At 49.0% G+C, this 19,099-nt stretch overlaps 1 protein-coding gene across 1 annotated transcript in view; it reads right to left on the bottom strand.

Annotated features, from left to right (window-relative positions):
• Positions 1–959: 959 nt before the first annotated feature.
• The window catches only part of LOC146810323 (dual specificity mitogen-activated protein kinase kinase 6), a 419,950-nt gene continuing 401,810 nt past the window's right edge, over positions 960–19,099 (bottom strand). The window contains exon 12 of the mRNA XM_085617318.1: positions 960–2,985. Within this exon, the coding sequence (XP_085473444.1) occupies positions 2,908–2,985 (78 nt within the window). The 3' untranslated portion in view covers positions 960–2,907. The remainder of the gene's footprint in view (positions 2,986–19,099) is intronic.

Here is a 19,099-nt window from a genome sequence, read left to right as displayed (position 1 = left end):
TTTTCCACAATTTAGTAGTTGGTTACGGGTACAACGTAAAACCAAATCTGCTCAGCTGTTCACATGTGCATCACGACAAAGATCAAGGAAGGAAAAAGCAAAGGAAAACTGTTTTTGAGGTGGAAAATATATTCTGAAGAATTGTTGAAAAAATGTAACATATCACATGATCAAAACAAGCGACTTCCAAGTAGAATGCTGTAAAACTGCAGTTTATTGCAATACTGCAATTCACCATAGACATTAAAACTATTCTCCGTGTCATGTACTTTTAGGGCAAATCACAGATCTTGCATAGCGTTTAGCAAAATGACTATCATGTTTTGTGCAACAGAGGAACTAAATCCTGTACAAGAACAAAATCCTAACTGCATTCCTGTAATGAGGTGCAGAGCCCAACTCGATTAAACAGAGCTGATGGCTGTAGACTACGGCAGAGGCTCTCGTTACTAGAATAAACAACACTGTAATTGTTGAGGGAATGGTGTTCAAGTATCCGCGTTTCTTTGAATTAAAAGGGTTCTATATTCGTACAAAAAATACATCCAGTAGTTGGCGCCTTGTCTTCACACATTAGTTTATCCAGGACATCCTATCTACCCTCTATCAGTAGCTCCGGCTGTAATCCCGCTCCTAAAGTCCACGTACCTAATAAATGTGCTTAAAAGACGTTCAAGGTTAATAATACTATTAAAAGAGGCACTCTTGGCTTTAACGAGATCCCTGGAGCCATTCCTGATTGGTTCAGAGGCTTTAAATGAGGTATAAACTTGACATATCCTTGAAGTTGTATCATAAATCTGGCAATATACCGTTGAGAACCAATTCATCATTTTTGCACAATCCTCAGCCAGGCTGATAAAAAAAAATAAAACACACACTCCACACCACTGCACTTTTGGAAATACACCATCTATGTCCTTCCAACTGGAAAATAAAAGTATCTCATTTCCAAAAGCGGCTCTCAAATCCTCTTTTATTTAGTCCAGTCGGTGAACTGGAATCAAGCTCGCCCCAGCCCCAATGCATTCTTTATACAAAAATAATATATCACAGACATTAAAACTAAATGAGCCCTCAACGATTAAATATTTCAGTTTTTCACACTATATATGTTTGAAAGGGCCACGAGAAAACAAGTGAAACCAACACTGCCTCAGTCTCATTCTTCTGCAACAACCACGCTGCCTGGACACGTCAGAGGAATTGGGGATTTGCTCGAAGACCAGTCCTCCCTGCACTCTCTCAAAATGACAAATTATACCATCCGAAGTTTTCACATAAATATTCAAAATAAAGTTAACAACGTACATGCCCAACCTCACCTCATAGCTACTGCTGCATAGATGGCTGCAACACAAGCATGAAGAGAGATCTGGCGACAGGGTGAAGTGAATTTGAAGGAGAAGGCGAATTAAATGTCACCGGGCTCCACTTGCACCAAAGAGAGTCCTTGGGAGCAACCACCTGATATTTACTAACCGAATAAAGCCATTGTAGCAGACGCACAAGCAAACACGTGTAAATGAAGGGGCTGTGCTTGCAAAACAATAACCACAAGGCAAAAATAAATACGACTGGGGGATCCAGGGCGCACATCCTCGGCAATAGGCACTTCTAGTTATTGTTAAAAAAATAAGTTTTGTATGTATGCAAGTGGTATTTCAGGTTTTTTTTTTTTGCAGCTGGTGCATGAAGATGCGACAGTGGAAGTTAAGAACACAACACAGTCAGTCACATTATGAGAGTCGGCTGTGACAGAGGTAGAGGCATGCTTAAATGTACATATCTGGAGAGGAAATGACATCACTGATGCAGTGATTCAGCAGCATCGCAGAGCTAACTGTGTAAAAGCATTCACAAGAGAGAGGAAGTGACACTGGCCAGCTCAGTGGCAACATTGCACGCTATTTCACGGAGAGAAAGTGACATCACTGCATGTCAGCAGTGAGCAAGCAACGAACAAAGTAATTGACACCACAGAGCTTGCCGTGAGAGAACCGCAAGCAAACGACTATGAGGGGAGAAGTGACCACCAAAAGCTAGCAGCAGAGGGAAACATGCAAAGTAAGTTAGGAGGACGGTGTATCCACAAGAGCTAGATGTGGGAGATCAGAGTGCACACCATTAAAGACAGGGAGTGACCGAGCTGAGCTCTCAGTGACAGCAGCAAACGCTACAGGAGAGCGTTTATTACTGCTGGCAGCTTTCAGTGAGACAGCAGCATACAGAGAACTAGGTGGTGAGTAAGTAACATCACTGAAAGCTATCAGAGCAGCATAGGTAGAACTAAATTTGGTTGGAAAGTGTTACTGAAATCAGTTCCGAGTGACAGTCATGTAAAGACACACCACTATCACAAGGGAAGGTGGGAACGGATCTGTCTCTGCAGAAAACCATACGTCATACAAGACAATACACCTCACTTGACTATTCATGACCCATACCCAACCCACTAGTGTGGCAGGAGCTCAAAGACTGCTATATGCAAAGTCACTGGCACCCACAATGCTATCCCCACTCCCCCACACTCCAGGCAACCTACGAGAGCAGAAAAGGGGAAACAAAACATCTCTAAACTGATATCCTCAACTAAAACTAGAGAACAAGGGTTATTATGTGCAACACTTTAAATACATGACCCAGCGCACTTAGAAATTCATGGTCACTAAATAACAAATCATTCTCTGCTCGAATGAGGGACTGACCTTCTGCATAATTTCATTCCTCGGATCAGTTCTCTGGGTTCACCACAGAACCCCTACGTGATTGGTATGAGATGCAGGTTTATGCTACCCCTCAAGTGTGCTTTTCGGAGGAAGCCCCACGACCCCCACCCATTTCCCCACACCGGCCCATAAATCAGCCAGAGTCCACCGGCAGGGAAGATCATTTGCAAGTCTCTTTCTAGTCCCCCAGGATCTGCTTCACAAAAGAGGCCACGTCCGTCTCTTTGGATTCATGCAGAGTGAAGAAAGGATGTTGCTGTGGACATAAAAAAGGAAAGAAAAAGTTAGTTAACTTGTTTTGATTGCAAACCCAACCAGTTTCAAAAGTATACAGTGACTATCAAGCAAAGTTTTAGTCACTCGTCATTTCCCTCTTCTTTTAATGTTTCAAGTGTAAATTTAAAGACCGCTGCTGCCAAATAAATCCCTGTACACCCAGTAAATTGCATACAAGACTCAGATTTATCAATTGTTATATCCGGTAGAAAATAAATAGTTCAAAATGCTTCAGTTCCAAAAAGTACTGGTAGAAAATTAAAAGGTGCCTTAATTTCTGGCTAGAATGTATATGAGAAATTAACATAAAATGCAATTAATTATTAAATGTACAGATTATATTTAATATACCGTTAAGGCTATATTTACGTAATCTTTCAAAAGAAAACAATGTAGCAAGTAAAATGTTCTGCTAATTTATTCAGTAAATCCTCCAACCAAATAATCAACTACGCACGGTATGAAACGTTTTTGGAATAAGAGTGTGGTAAAGATGTGTGTATTGTAGCTCAAGGATGGGAGGGCGCAGAAGTCTTCCAAAAAGCTTCTACCTCAAGTTGGACCCTTTTTAGGTCTCACCTGAGTCAGCGCATGCGCTGCCCTGGCGAGACATTTAGTAAGTGGGCTTTTAAAAGTCCGACCAAAGGACTAAAGACATCGCCATTTACAACACCAATAGCTCTAAGTCAAAAAAATGCGAGACCTAGTGCATTTCCAATGCATGTTTTAGTTGCAAACTTTAATTTTGGGGCGGGTGACCTGAGCTGCAGCTCATTCCATCATGGCAAGCTGCACTGTCGACAAACACTCCAGGTTTGGTTCAACAGCCCACGCAGGCAGCATCGCTCTTTCTTTGGGAGTCCAGAGGTGGAGCTCTTTGCTATATCATCTATGTCTGATAGCATGGCTCCTTCTGTGAATTTTCCAGCATGGGAAAATACAGAATTCAGGACTGATAGATTTTCTTTTTCTATTCCTGCCTCACTGTTCATCAAGAAGAGCCGAATCTCTTCTTTGCATCGTATATTAAATGATTGAGTACTCACAATGAATGCAAGAACTGAAGAACTCTCTGTCTTGGCACATGTTATAAATTGCATAAAGCTAAAAATACTATGGAATTTGTCAGATAGGAGGCAATGGAATACTCCTGACAGAGATATGTAATAAATTGATGGTGTTCATCACACCCTCCAGGATCGGTGGTAAAGACAGAAGTCTGGGTCACTTACTTCTGTGCCAGTTTTGATGTGTTTGGAGCAGGAGCTTTCAACTACCAGAACCAGTCCAGTCTTCTCCTGCTGGTCATCCAAGGCTTCCCCATATTTATCCAGACCTCTATAGCTACATTTTGCTTGCACTGAACTGGTGCATGTAGCAGAAGTTAGTCTTGACCTCTTGCGCAAAAGAAATGTCTGGGGCAGTGTTACTTGCCAAGATGGTACTGATTTGAATGGCGTCCATGGAAGGAGACTTGCTTGAATCCCAACCCCTCAGAATCACCAGAGTGAGAAAGACGTGGTGCACCCAAACTGGTTTAGTTGCACCCAGAAGAAAACATAACTTAATCTCACAGCGAAATGTTGTCTGTTTTGCAGATATGCAGCTACTGCCGCATAGTGTAGTTGAATAGATGTGTAGGCTAAGCCAACTCGCTGTAAATACAAAAGATAGATGCATCTAGCGGATCAATTGTGTTAATATTACAATATATAATAAACCTTTTCCACTTTGCTGCATAACATGCTCTAGTGGTAGGTATTCTTTTTTCTTTAAGGGTTGTCACACAACCTGGTGGTAGATTTAGGTATCCGAACTCTATAACTTCAAGAGCCAGATCTCTAGGTTGAGCTCCTTGGGGTTTGGATGTTTGATTTCTCCATGGTTCTGTGTCAGAATGCTGGAAGTGAGGTACCGGTTTTGGTCTTGAACCACTGACAGTTCTAGTAGTGTGGTGAACCATGGCTGACGAGCCCATGTGGAAGCCACCAAAATCAGTGTGAGTGATGTCTGCCTGAGTTTTCGAACCAGAAATAGGGGGAGAGGTGGAAAAGCATAAACAAATGTCCCTGACCAGTTCATCCTAAGGGCATTGCCTTTGGCTAGATGGCGTGGGAATCTGGAGGCAAAGTTTGGGCATTTTGAGTTCTTTGCTATGGCAAAAAGGTCTATCTGTAGAAACCCCCATTTTTGGAAGTATGAAAGGAGAACCTGGGGATGAAGTTCTCATTTATGTACTTGTTGCCGCATCCTGCTGAAAAGGCTCGGTGCTGATGCAAACTTGCCGAAGAAGGGGATGTGCCGACGGCACCTTGGGTTTAAAAGGGTGTCATGCCCGTATAAGCCCAGATGCCTTTCCTACGTGTCGACTAGAACCTGAAGACATTGGAGGCCTGTATGTGGCAGCTCCTTGCACGCGGACCAGGATGTCCAACTCTCAAGAGCAGTGCTCTGCCTCTGTGTGCGACCTCTAATCAGCTTTATGGTCAGTTTCAACTTACTCTTACTACTCTGGGAATTGAATATGCTACTTACCAGTATGCATCTGTTCTTGGCATGTAGGGCTGCTGACATTCATATCTGTGCATAGATCGCCGCCTAGTGTTGGGTCCGGATGTTTGCACGTTGTTGTCCTGGAAGAGTCTTCGAAGTATCCTTGGATAGGTGACTCCTCCCCTGGACTACAGTGCGCATGGGCATCCCCTCCATCCTCAGATTGTTTTTCGCCATTGTGGCAGTGATGGAGTAGATACAGAAAGTGATGACCATGCTTTACAGTAATTCTGAGAGCTGCAGCTGCGACAGGCGCCGGGGAGGAGGGAGGGCGATATGAATGTCAGCAGCCCTACATGCCAAGAACAGATGCATACTGGTAAGTAGCATATTCAGTTCGAGGCATGTGGGCTGCTGAATTCATATCTGTGCATAGAATGTATAGCAGTGCCCTCTATTAGCGGCGGCTACCCGTGCCAGCTGCAGCGGTCTGAAAAAGAGTTTTTAGAACAGCCTGTCCTACAGCTGCCTGCTGTTATGACTGCACATCTACACAATAGTGTTTAGTAAAAGTGTGTGTAGTGGACCATGTGGCTGCTCTGCATATATCATGCAGGGGAATATTTCCTAGAAAAGCCATGGAAGCCCCAAACTTACGTGTTGAGTGGGCTCGTGGTGGAATAGTTAATGTGCGTTTTGCCTTTTGATAACAGATTTGAATACACTTAACTATCCATCTGGCTATCCCTGCTTTGGAGATGGCGTTACCTTTGTGGTGCGGGGCAAAGGCAACGAACAGTTGTTTTGTCTTCCTGAAGGGTTTAGTCCTGTCGATGTAGTACATGAGGGCCCTCCGTACATCTAGTGTATGGAGTGCCCTTTCTGCGACAGTTTGCGGGTTTTGGAAGAAAACGGGCAGTTCGATAGTCTGATTCATGTGGAACTGCGATATTACTTTGGGCATGAATTTTGGGTTGGTACGTAGTACGACCCTGTTGGCATGAACCTGTATAAATGGCTCTTGAACGGTTAGTGCCTGGAGTTCACTAACTCTTCTTAAGGAAGTGATCGCTACCAGGAAAGCTACTTTCCAGGTGAGGAATTGAATCTCGCATGAGTGTAGAGGTTCAAAGGGTGGACCCATTAGGCGTGTGAGGACCAGGTTGAGGTTCCACATTGGAGCCGGTGGGTGACTAGGTGGAATGACTCGTTTGAGTCCTTCCAAGAATGCTTTGATGGCAGGCACTCTGAATAGAGAGAGGGGCTGCCTGGTTTGCAGATAGGCTGATATTGCGGTCAAATGGACACGTATAGAGGTGTACGCCAGATTGCATCGGTATAGGTGTAATAGATAGCAAATGATGTTTTGGATGGATGCGTCCAGCGGGTTAATGTCATTATTACTGCAATAAATGACAAACCTTTTCCATTTGGCTGCATAGCAAGCTCTTGTAGTGGGTCTTCTGGCCTCCTTGATGATGTCCATACAGTCAGGTGGCAGGTTGAGATAGCCAAACTCTAGGACTTCAGGAGCCAGATTGCCAGGTTCAGCTGTTGCGGATCTGGGTGCTGAATCTCTCCATGGTTCTGCGTCAAATGAGCGGGTTTGATCCGCAGCCTTTGATGCGGCACCACGGAAAGTTCGAGGAAGGTGGTGTACCATGGCTGGCGTGCCCACGTAGGAGCAACGAGTTTGCGAGCCACCAGCGGTATCAACGGCGCTGGGGGAAAAGCGTACGCAAATCTGCCGGACCAGTTCATCCATATCGCATTGCCCTGCGACTGCGGATGTGGGAACCTGGCGGCAAAGCTTTGGCATTTTGCGTTTTCGCTTGTGGCGAACAGGTCTATCTCCGGATGACCCCACTGCTGGAAGTACGGCTGGAGTACTGATGGGTGTAACTCCCACTCGTGCATCTGGTGGCTGTGTCTGCTGAGCAGATCCGCCATCTGGTTGTCCTTCCCGGGGAGGTGTTCCGCCATGAGGAACATGTTCCTTTGAATGGCCCACTTCCACATGCTCTGAGCCAGATGAGACAACTGTGGAGAGTGTGTTCCTCCCTGTTTCTGTATGTAGTACATTGCGGTCATGTTGTCCGTCCGGATCAACACGACCTTGTTGCACAGATGTACTTTGAATGCCTTCATGGCCAGGAAGATTGCCATCAGTTCCAGAAGGTTGATGTGCATCTTCTTCTGTTGTGTCGTCCATAGTCCCTGCACTGTGTAGTGGAGTACATGAGCTCCCCATCCCTGGAGAGACGCGTCCGCTGTCAGTACTATTTGTGGAACAGGCTCTTGGAACGGTCGGCTCTTGCAAAGGTTTTGTGGAGTCCACCAATGCAGAGAGTTGTATGCCCGACCGCTCACCAACACTAGGTCTTTCAACTGTCCTTGAGCCTGATTCCACTGACGTGCTAGGCACTCCTGAAGCGGGCGCATATGTAATCTCGCGTGTGGGACTATGAAGATGCAGGAGGCCATCATGCCTATCAACTGCATGAACACTCGCGCTTGAAGTGAGTGTTTGGGTTTGAACTTGGAGATCAGCAGTTGCATGCTGTTGATCCTCACTAAATTTGGCTGAGCTGTGGCCGCCAGAGTGTCTATAGTCGCACCTAGGTACTGTTGTATGTGTGCGGGCTGGAGATGGGACTTTGGGTAATTTAGTGAGAATCCCAGACTGTGAAGAAGGTGAATGGTGCGGGACATGTGGCTGGCAAATTGCTGGGCTGACTTCGCTTGAACGAGCCAGTCGTCCAGGTAGGGGTAGACGTGTATGTGCTGCCTCCGTAGATGTGCTGCCACCGTAGCTAGGCACTTCGTGAAAACCCTGGGCGCTGTTGTCACGCCGAAGGGAAGGACTTTGAACTGGTAATGCTGACCCTGAACAGTAAACCTGAGGTATTTTTTGTGTGAGGAATACGCATCCTTGAGGTCCAGCGTGGCTAGGAAGTCTCCCTGCTTGAGAAGCGGAAGGACTTGCTGGAGAGTGAGCATGTGAAAGTACTCTGAAAGAATGTACCGGTTCAGGGGTCTTAGGTCTAATATAGGTCTGAGTGACCCGTCCTTTTTTGGTATTAAGAAGTAGAGGGAGTACACTCCCGTACCCTGCTCGTGGACGGGTACGACCTCTATAGCGCCTTTTAGAAGCATACTTTGCACCTCCTGCTGTAAGAGCGTTAAGTGCTCTGAGGACATAGGACGGTTTCTTGGCGGTATTATGGGTGGAGTGGAGGTTAACTCCAGACAGTAACCGTATTTGACAATATCTTTGACCCACCTGTCCGTGGTGATGGAGTTCCACGTGGACAGGAACCTTTGTAGCCTTCCCCCGACAGGTGTTATGTGGTCGGGAGGAAGGGAGAGGGCGTCACTGCTTGTTTTTGGGGGAGGACCTGGTGTTGCCGTAGCCGCGTCCTCTGCCCTTTGTACTGGAGCCACGATATCCACCTCGGGTGTTTTTATCGTAGGTGGTCTGTGTATTGCCTTTGTTATACGTTTGTTGTGACCCCTGTCCTCTACCTGCTCCCTTGTTTCCGGGGCGACGAAAGGAGCCGCTCCGAAAGGACTGAGTTTGGAGGGCGCCCATGGACTTTGCAGTGTCCGTGTCCTTTTTGATCTTCTCAAGGGTGGTGTCAACCTCCGGCCCGAATAAATAGTCGGGGTTGACAGGCTGGTTGAGTATATTATTTTGTACCTCAGGCTTGAATCCAGAGATTCGTAACCAGGCATGTCGTCGCAGCATGACGCTTGTGTTTATGGCCCTGGCAGCTGTGTCAGCGGCATCTAGTGCACACTTGATAGAAGCATTCGTGAGTAGCTGTCCTTCTCTGATGAGAATTTCTGCGCCTTCTTTGAACTGGTCAGGGAGATGTTGGAATAGTTGCTCCAATGTGTCATAGTGCGCTCTATCATAGCGAGCAAGGAGCGCTTGAGTGTTGGCTATGCGCCATATGTTGGCAGCTTGGGCGGCAACTCGCTTGCCAGAGGTCTCTAACACCTTGGACTCTTTGTCCGGGGGAGGAGCGTCACCTGTCGTTTGCGAGTGTGCCCTCTTGCGAGCATTCGCTACGACAATGGAGTCTAGTGGTAATTGGCCTCTGATGTAAGTAGGATCCCCAGGTGCTGATCGGTATTTCTTATCAATCCTGGGGTTTATCACTCGTGCCCTGGTGGGTTCCTTGAAAATGTCCTTGGCTGGTTTGAGGACTCCTTTCAACATGGGCAGAGTCTTTACATGCCTTTCTGAGGATGCGAAAGTGTCCATAAGAAATTCATCTTCGATGGTGTCAGAGTGAAGCTGCACCCCATGGTTATTCGCAGCACGTTCAATAAGAGCGTTGAAGGCTGCAGTATCCTCTGTGGGAGATGTTTTTGCCCCATAGAGTTGTGGGTCCTGTGCATCGAGAGGTGCACCTGGGTCTACAGGGTCGCCCCAAGTGTGATCAGGGTCCTGCTGGTCATCAGGGTCTATGTCTCCACGGTAGGGGATTTGGTCCTCCATGTAGTCCTCCAACGCATCCGTGTCGGAGTGTGTGGGAGAGAATAATTGTGGATCCTGGTAGGATGAGTGGAAAGGTTCATAAAGGACAGGTTCTGATTCTACAGGCAGCTTCCTTTTTAGTGGGATCCTGAAAGGGTCCAACGGTGGTTCCGAAGTTATTCTCCGCTCTTGGAGAATCATTCTGCCAGTGTTGGCGTCGATGACATGTGCCGGAGACGTCTCGGCAGGTGTAATCGTGGTCTGGGTGACCCGTGTCCTGAGTTGGAATATTTTCGGGATTGTGGGCGGAGGCAAGCCAAAGGTAATGTTGGCTGGCACCGAAGAGGCTGCCGGAGCGTCGATCGGTCCGGAACCCGACGGGTCCTGGAGGGCAGTCTTTGTTTTGCTGCTTTGTGCCGCAACGGGTCGCGCTTGGAGCGCCTTTGAGGCTTTTGCACCGACCAGGTTCGTAGAGGCGGCCGTGGACTTTTTCGGCGCCGGTGGTTCATCGAGTCGAGGCGTGGAAATGACCGTCGACGTTTTCGATGCGTGAGGCTTTGGTGTTGTCGAGGGAGCGATGCGAGACGTAGCAGGCAGTGCGGTCCTCGGTGTCGGTGGCGTCGGGAGTTGAGCAGGTTTGTTGGCGCCGAAGGCCTTTTTCCGTACGTCGACTCCGACGTCGCCCGCTTCAAGTTCGGCACCGAAGTCTCTCTTGGTGCGCTCGGTGCCGACGCGTTTCACTGGCGTCGAAGGCGTGGAAGGCCTCGATCCGATTAGCGCCACTTTCGGTTTCGGTTTCGTTTGAACCGGTGCAGCTTTCGGTTTCGGTTTTGTAGAAGTGAAACCAGCCGGTTTAGGCAGTAATGGCTGCCGCTTAATGTCCGAGGCCGGGCCCGAGGGCGGGGCCGAAGAACTGCGGGATGGGTCTCGGGTAAGGCCCGAAGGCGATCCCTCGACCGGAGCCATAGACTGTGGCACTGGGCTTTCTTCGGTCTGAACAGGCAGGCCTTGTTCATCATTGGAGCTACTCTCTTCGGCCCCTAAGGCCTCCTCGTCGTCTCCTACCTCGGTGTCGTCTTCACCTCTGTGGAAGAGTGATTCGTCGACTTCGTCCGATCCGGAGTCGTGTTCGGAAACAGGACTGGAGGGTAGGACTTCCAATTCTTCGACATCTTCGGCCTCGTTGAAGATGTCCGCTGGTGCCGGTGCCGCGTGCTGCGCTTCGAGTCTCGCCGCTCGTCGATTCCGTAGAGTCTTTTTGGAACGGAACCGGGCACAGGCCATGCATGTCGATTCGTCGTGGTCCGGCGAAAGGCATTTGTTGCACACCGGATGGACGTCGATGTGGGGGTACTTCGCATTGCACACCGGACACCTCTTGAATGGCGTCCTCGATTCCATCGTCGAAGTAGTCGATGGACAGGTAAATGCGAAAAAAGTCGGTCCTGAAAGTTAGTAAACTAACAAGGTGGTATCGAAAACCGATCGATAAACAGTACCGACGCGAACTAAAGGCCTTTTGGCCTCGACAAAGTTTTTTCCTAACTTGAGCTAAGATAGCACATCCGAACCCAATGGCGGAAAAAAACAATCTGAGGATGGAGGGGATGCCCATGCGCACTGTAGTCCAGGGGAGGAGTCACCTATCCAAGGATACTTCGAAGACTCTTCCAGGACAACAACGTGCAAACATCCGGACCCAACACTAGGCGGCGATCTATGCACAGATATGAATTCAGCAGCCCACATGCCTCGAACAGACTTGTTGCAATGGAGCCCCTTTATTGTCCTTTTCCTCGGTGTCACAGCTGCTGAAGTTGCCGACCTTTGTGAGGGGATGGTGAGGTGGGACGCCTAAAGACTTGACATACTGTTCCACCTTGGTGCCGAGCAGGTCTAGTTCCCCAAAGATGTCTGGAGCTTCTTCTGTTGACTGATGTACCTTTGATGTGAACCTGGCGTCTGTTCCATCGATACTAAAGGGTTTTCTTACAATGGAAGGTGAGGCAGAGCGTGTATTCAGTGTTATCGTGGTCTAGAGAAAAATAAAGCTGTGGTGGTTGGCCCAAGGATACTTAGTGTGGCAATGTAGGTATGTCCTAAGGACGTCTGTTCCATCACCCTCAACACCTCCATATTCTCCGACATCAAAGAATGAAGATAGAGCACATAGCTGCCCTTGAAGGGCATGGGCAACCCAAGGTCTGGCACCCGGTATTGTGTGGTGGTCTCATAAGTTCGTCGGCGTGGAGGGGAAAACAGAAGAAAATGACCGCAGTTGTCAAAAAAGTCTTTCTTGATGCAGATGTGGGAGGGTGAACCGCGAGGGCCAGAAGCAACATGGAACACGTCATGTCCGGGAGGCCCATCAGTGCATGTTCAAACTCAATTTAGGAGAAAAACAATCTAAATGGAATCTTTGCCCATGCGCATTATCTACTAAGGGAGGAGTCACAGGACATACTGTTACTCGAAAAAAGTCTTCAAACAACAACAACTTTCTATGAGCAAGCCCAACGTACGAGTTACTTACCTTCGGTAACGATGTATCTGGTAGAGATGCTGTCTAGCCGCAGATTCCTTAACTTAGAATATCCCCAGGTGTCAGACTGGATCCGGAAAAAAACTTTGCAGCAGCACCTCTGCGCGACGGGGGATGGCGCCACACGACCCCACCCTGACGTCATCCACATACGTGACGTCAGCAAGGTCATATAAGTCCCTCCCTGCGCGCTAATGTCAGTTTTCTTCGGAGAAACTTTTCCGCGACACAACGCGGAGCCACCAACAAAAAAACTGTGAAAGTAAGGGAACAGTGTGCGATGGATGAAAATCCATGAATAAATAAGGAGGATTGTGCAGACACCATCGTAAAGGACAGAATTAGACACTACCTACATAAGGTGAAAGAGCTGTGATAAAGAACCTCGCAAGCTGAGCGAAGACCCTTCCCTAGTGTAAGAAGGGAAGAACATCTCAACAGATAGAAACGGACTGTTAGTACCATGCAGAATAACAGACAAAAATAGACTGTCAGTACCATGCAGAACCGTGCCGTCCAGCAAGAAAGGAGCACAGAGAGAACAACAGTCCACCGCAGGAATGAAAAGTCTGGCACTGCCCCTGTAGTAACAGAGGTCTGAAACAGAGGTGAACAGAGTCCCAAAGAAGACTACCGTAGAGGAGCCCAGAACCCTGAGCCAACAGAGAAGGTGGAAGACAGCAGGAGAAGAAGAAAAGGAAGAGGAATCTCCTGGAGAAGAAGAAAAGGAAGAAGAATCTCCTGGTGAAGGACAATCGAAAAGGCCTCATTCTACAGATAAGAAACCTCTGAGAGGGAGGCAACGGTAGGATTGTGACAGAAACTCTTTAGTCTCAAAGGGACGCAACAATGTAAGCACCTATGAGAGAAAAAAACAATGCCAACTGTAACAGGGGGACCAGTGGAGAACCCCATTTGGCAAGGCCCTCGCAGAACGGGGAGGCTGGGTGGGCGTTAAGGAATATGCCGCTAGAAATCGTCTCTAACAGATCCATCGTTACCGAAGGTAAGTAACTCGTACATCTGATAGAGACATCTAGCCGCAGATTCCTTAACTTAGAATAGATACCACAGTCATACCCCAAAGGGGAGGTGGGTCTGCGACAGATTAACAGAGAGTGTCAAGCATCCAATCCGGCAACAGAGTGACGTATAAAGGGGGGAGGCTGTAGCGGAACAGGCCGACAGCAACCCAGGCAGCTCGGAAGAGCAGAAATAACGGGATTGCAGATATCCTAAAAACGTCTGAATGGCGCTACACCATACCCATATCAAAAGGGGGCAGGTAGCTTGGCTTGAGCCATATACCAGAGCAAAAAAAGAGAGTAAGAAAGAAAGACCACTCTCCGCTTAATGGCACACAATCAGGACAACGACTCAGTTCAAAAGAACCAAAAGAGATGCAACCAGTGCCTAACAGAGTAGCCCATATAAGGAAGGCTGAAGGAGCAGGTGCCAAAAGCCCAAAAGCAAGATTTAGAACCTGAGCAATGCGAGTGGAATAGGCGGCTGGACAAGAAACACGTCAAGTGCACACCCTATCCCAAAAAGGGGAAATAGGGGTAAATTGCATTAATGTTAAACCCACTGAAGCAGGTAGAAACACGCAGCAGGCAAACGGCCACAGGGACCTTAAAGTGGCTTACACAAAAAGCTTAAGAGTGCCCGACCGGGCAGTATGAAGCCAAAGCGAGAAACAACCCACAATATAGACTTGTAGGCAGTAGCCAAGGACCACGGCCATCATAAGAGCTGTCCCGCAGGTGTAGCGTTAACAAATGGAAGGAGCCTTAGAATCCAAGACCAAACACTCCAGAAAAGGCACGTACGGAGTGGAGCATTTGTCAAATTGGCAAATCACCCCAGTAAGCGGAAGCAAGGAGGACCCTATGGGCAACTTGCAACAACTCAGAAAAGCTCCCCCACACATCGTAGCCCTGAAAAGAGGTGGCGATGTAGGAAGAGGAATACCAACGCAACCTGCACATATACATAAATGTATAAATATATAAATATGTAGAGACAGAACAAGCCAGGAGCATGAACATGTCCATACTGGAGCATACCTAGTAGAGTAATGGCAGGTAGGAGCCGTTTTTGAAGAGGAGAGCAAGAAACCTCCCAAGGAGGTGGAACAGGCAACAGGCAGGATAACCATGGCGCAAGAATATGGCACCAGGGAAAAACCTAGAACGCCGTATAAGGGATCACCAAGCGAAGCATGGAGCCCGCAGGATATCCAGGCCCCGGTGGGATAAGCAAGGCTATATAATAACATACCAGTACCCCACATGGAGTATGCATACCCTAAACAACGGGGAACACCTCTTAGGGCAATAAGCCTAGTCAAAAGAGCGCAGTAATGAACCGAACCCGTGAACATGAGTTCCGAGCTGGATGATATTACCGAGCTGAGCCACTGGCTCAATACCACAGTCAGAGGACCAGACAGAGCAATCTGTGGAACACGGACCAACTGGCAGCCCAAAGCAAAACGCATCCAAGAGATGCCAATAAAAGGGTAATCGCCTTTGACCACAGGAAAAGAAGACGTAAAGCTAACAGCCCATGTAAAACACAGAGCGCAGCTAAAGGATGTGACATGAAAAAGTATCACCACGGAAGAAAGGTCTACGACGACTTAAGTGGAGGGACGAAAGCCCGCAAGGAGCCGATGAACCGCCGACTCGGCGTGAGCATCAAACAGAAAAACCCCATCAAAGGGTAAGTCAACTAGTCGCTCCCAGATATTTTCGGGGAAGACACTGTCGCGTAACCAAGCATGACGCCTTAAGGCAACAGAGCACACCATAGCACGTCCCAAAGAATCCGCAGTATCTAAATCTGAACGGATTGTGAATTCGGCAAGGTCGCGGCCACCCCGGAGGAGGCGAAGGAGCTCAACCGAGCGAAGACTCTGCAGAGTCCCACAGTGCAGAAGTAGCCCATGCTAAAACACACATTGTATTCAAGGATCTTAGGGCCGCACTAGTGGAGGCAAAGATGTTCCTGCCCCATGACTCCAGCCATCGGGACTCCCGAGAGGGAGGAAGCATTAGAGGAGGCAGGGAGGGGAAAACAGTCTGCACCACAAACCCTTGCACATCAGGGTGTACAAAAAGACAGACAGGATCATGCGGAGCTGGACGGTGGCGGTGCAAAACTGAACGAGCCACCGGATCACCTGAAGGCGGCCGGACCCAGGTACCTAAAAGGGTATCATAAAGGGAAGCCTCAAAGGGTAGAAGTGGATCCACAGTCCCGGACCCCCGATGAAGGACTTCAAGCAAGGGGTCGACAGATAAGGGGGCAGAAGGGGGTTGCATGCTCAAAATGTGGGTGGCCAATGAGACCACCCTTAAAAAAGCCACACCGTCCTCGGTAGCCCTCCGTGGAGGAGACAACAACTCATCAGTGGGGGAAGGTTGTAAACTGACCCTCCCCCAACCGTGAGGGTGCGACCAATGTTCCAGAGAAGGGAGTTCCATTGAAGAATGAGGATCCTGACGTTGCTCTTGAGGAGGCGAAGAGCCTGCCGGATCTGGGAGCTCCTGAGGAAGCTCAACAAATTCCAAGGGGGGCACAGGCAACAGTACGTTCGGTGATGGTGGACGAGAAGACGGCGCCGAACTCCCTCCGGAGGCCTCTGGAGAAGAGTCCATGATTCTGCGCCGAAACGGCACTGAAGCGACGTGAGTGGGCGCCAACCCCGCGTAATTAGACTCCAACTCGGCTACGTCTGCCGTCGACTAAGTACCATCCAGCGCCGAGACTATGATAAGCTCCCCTTCCGAGGAAGGAGCAGACACCGGCGAGGCAGGCTTTCAGTGCCGACTCCACCTTATCCATGCTAGGCTCTGACTCTGGGAAAGGAGCAGGGGCGGAGCCGAGGAGGTGAGCCTCCGACGCCAGTACGGGGCCGACCCCGGCTCCGGACAGGCGGCCCCCAGGCCGGCCCGGGGCATATGAACAGGCTCCTATTCCGGAGAAAGCAATGGAGGCGGAGCCAAGGAGGCGAGCCCCCGGCTCTGGACAGGCGACCGCCTGACCGGGAGCCTGGGGTGTGTTGAGAGCAGGCTATGAGCACCGGCAACTACCTGCGGCGCCGCATGGAACCCAGCGGGGCTATGCAGCACGGCAGAGGCGCCGTGGGTCGTAGAGGGGGACCCTGGCGGGCCACGCCCTAACGACTTCACATGAACTGCAGAGGGGGACCCAATTGGGCCGCGCCCGAACAGTACCACATCTCTGACGTCCCTGGGGGTAGAGGCTCAATTGGCGCCAAGGGCGAACCCATCGGCGAGTCCGTCGGAGAACCCACAAGAAGCGGAGGCCCCGAGGACAGGAGAGGGCCCAAGGGAGGCCTGCAAAGCTGCGGCATATGCCTTCATTTGGGCCCGAGTCACCCCCCACACCCGGAAAGGGTGGGTAGGGCGACGGCTGGGAGGGCACATCTGGAACGTTCTGGGAACCGGAGCTCCTGACAACAGAAGAAGAAGGGGAGGTCGAAGAGCTTGGCGACAAGCTCCTCGACTTACCAAGTGGCGAACGGTGGCCCTGGACACCGAACGATGGCGGGAGGGACCTGCTGTTGAAGAAGCCAGGGGGCGAGACGACTCCAACCAGGACAACCGCGCGGAGAGAAGCTTCATACGGCACTCGCGCCCAGACTTGGGCTTCAGGTGTTGGCACGCCTCGCAGTCTGTGGAGTCATGGTGCTCGCCCAGACACCACATACAAATAACATGCGGGTCCGTCGCGGACATTTGTCGCGAACGGGAATTACAAGTTTTAAAGCCCGAAGGCATCGCACACTGTTCCCCGACGCGAAGCGTCGACAAGGCCTGAAAACAGGCCAGAGAAACCGCTCACTCCGGATCCGCGTTGCACGCGGAAAAGAAGGAAAGTGATGTCAGCGCGCCGGGAGGGACTTATATGACCTCGCTGACGTCACATACATGGACGACGTCAGGGCAGGGTCGTGTGGCGCCGTCCCCCGGCGCGCAGATGTGCGCTGCAAAGTTTTTTCCGGATCCAGTCTGACGCCTGGGGATTTTCTAAGTTAAGGAATCTGCGGCTAGATGTCTCTATCAGATACTAGATGCAAGAGTATGCAAAGCATGTGTATCTTCAGCCAAACATGCTAAGAAACATATGGAGTTCTACCTTAGAGGCTGCAGACAGATGGGAGATTTTTTTCTATAATATATAGTTGTAACTTAGATTGAAGGAATTTTGGGATGAGGTTGGGGGATTCATTGTTTAAATATACTGCTTGAGCCCACATAGATTGAGGAGACAAAGCTTGTGGTAATGGGAATATGTAGTGATGATCTGCCACCCAGTTGAGCCAAAAAGCTTGGTGACCTGGGGTTGATGGCTGCGATACACAAAATAGCAAGAGTATGGGGTGGCCCAGAGAGCGCAATGCTGGCAAAATGTACCGAAATATGAACTGGTGTACATCAGACAGGAATATGCTACTTACCAGTATGCATCTGTTCTTGGCATGTAGAGCTGCAGATCTACACACTTTTGCATAGATCGCCATCTGGTGTTGGGCCCGGATGTTTGCAGTTTGTTTTTCCTCTTGGAAAGTCTTTGGAAGTCACGAGGTCGGTGACTCCTCCCTTGGTTCGTATTGCGCATGGGCTTCGGCTCCATCCTCAGAATGTTTTTCGCCAACAGGGAAAGATGGAGCGTAGTAATAATAGTGAAGAAACCCATGTGTGTTGTATCTAAATAAGATAGACTGGAACAGATACAGGTAGCCGGGGAGGCGGATGGGCGTGTGTAGATCTGCAGCTCTACATGCCAAGAACAGATGCATACTGGTAAGTAGCATATTCCGTTCGAGGCATATGAGCTGCAGATTACACACTTTTGCATAGACTATATAGCAGTTCCCAACCCTAGCGGCGACCACCAGTATCTGTTGCAGTGGTTTGAAAAAGTGTTTTAGTTAAGCCTGGCCCACACTAGCTTGTTGCTTGGTTTGCACATCTACACAGTAATGTTTAGTGAAAGTGTGCGGTGTTGACCATGTAGCTGCTTTGCAGATATCATCTAATGGGATGTTCCCTAGAACAGCCATAGAAGCCCCTATCTTTCGTGTAGAGTGGGCTTTAGGGGGAACAGATAGCGTTAGTTTTGCCTTGTGGTAGCAAATCTGTATGCATTTTACAATCCACCTAGCTATCCCTGATTTAGAGATGGGGTTGCCTTTGTGTGGTGGTGAGAAAGAGACAAACAGTTGTTTGGTCTTTCTGAAAGGTTGTGTTCTCTGGATATAGTAAAGTAAGGCCCTTTTAACATCCAGTGTGTGTAGAGCCCTTTCTGCAACAGTTTGAGGTTGCGAGAAAAAAACCCAGTAATTCTACCGATTGGTTTAGATGGAAAGGGGAAATGACTTTGGGTAGGAATTTTGGGTTGGTACGGAGGACAACCTTGTTCTGGTGCATTTGGAGAAAAGGTTCTTGTATAGTAAGTGCTTGTATCTCACTGACCCTTCTAAGGGAAGTGATGGCTACAAGAAAAGCTGTTTTCCATGTGAGAAATTGCAGTTCACATTTA

Source organism: Triturus cristatus, chromosome 7 (assembly GCF_964204655.1).
Source record: "Triturus cristatus chromosome 7, aTriCri1.1, whole genome shotgun sequence".
NCBI lineage: Eukaryota > Metazoa > Chordata > Amphibia > Caudata > Salamandridae > Triturus > Triturus cristatus.
Note: the sequence above shows the minus strand (reverse complement) of the source record. Positions and strands in the feature narration are given on the sequence as shown.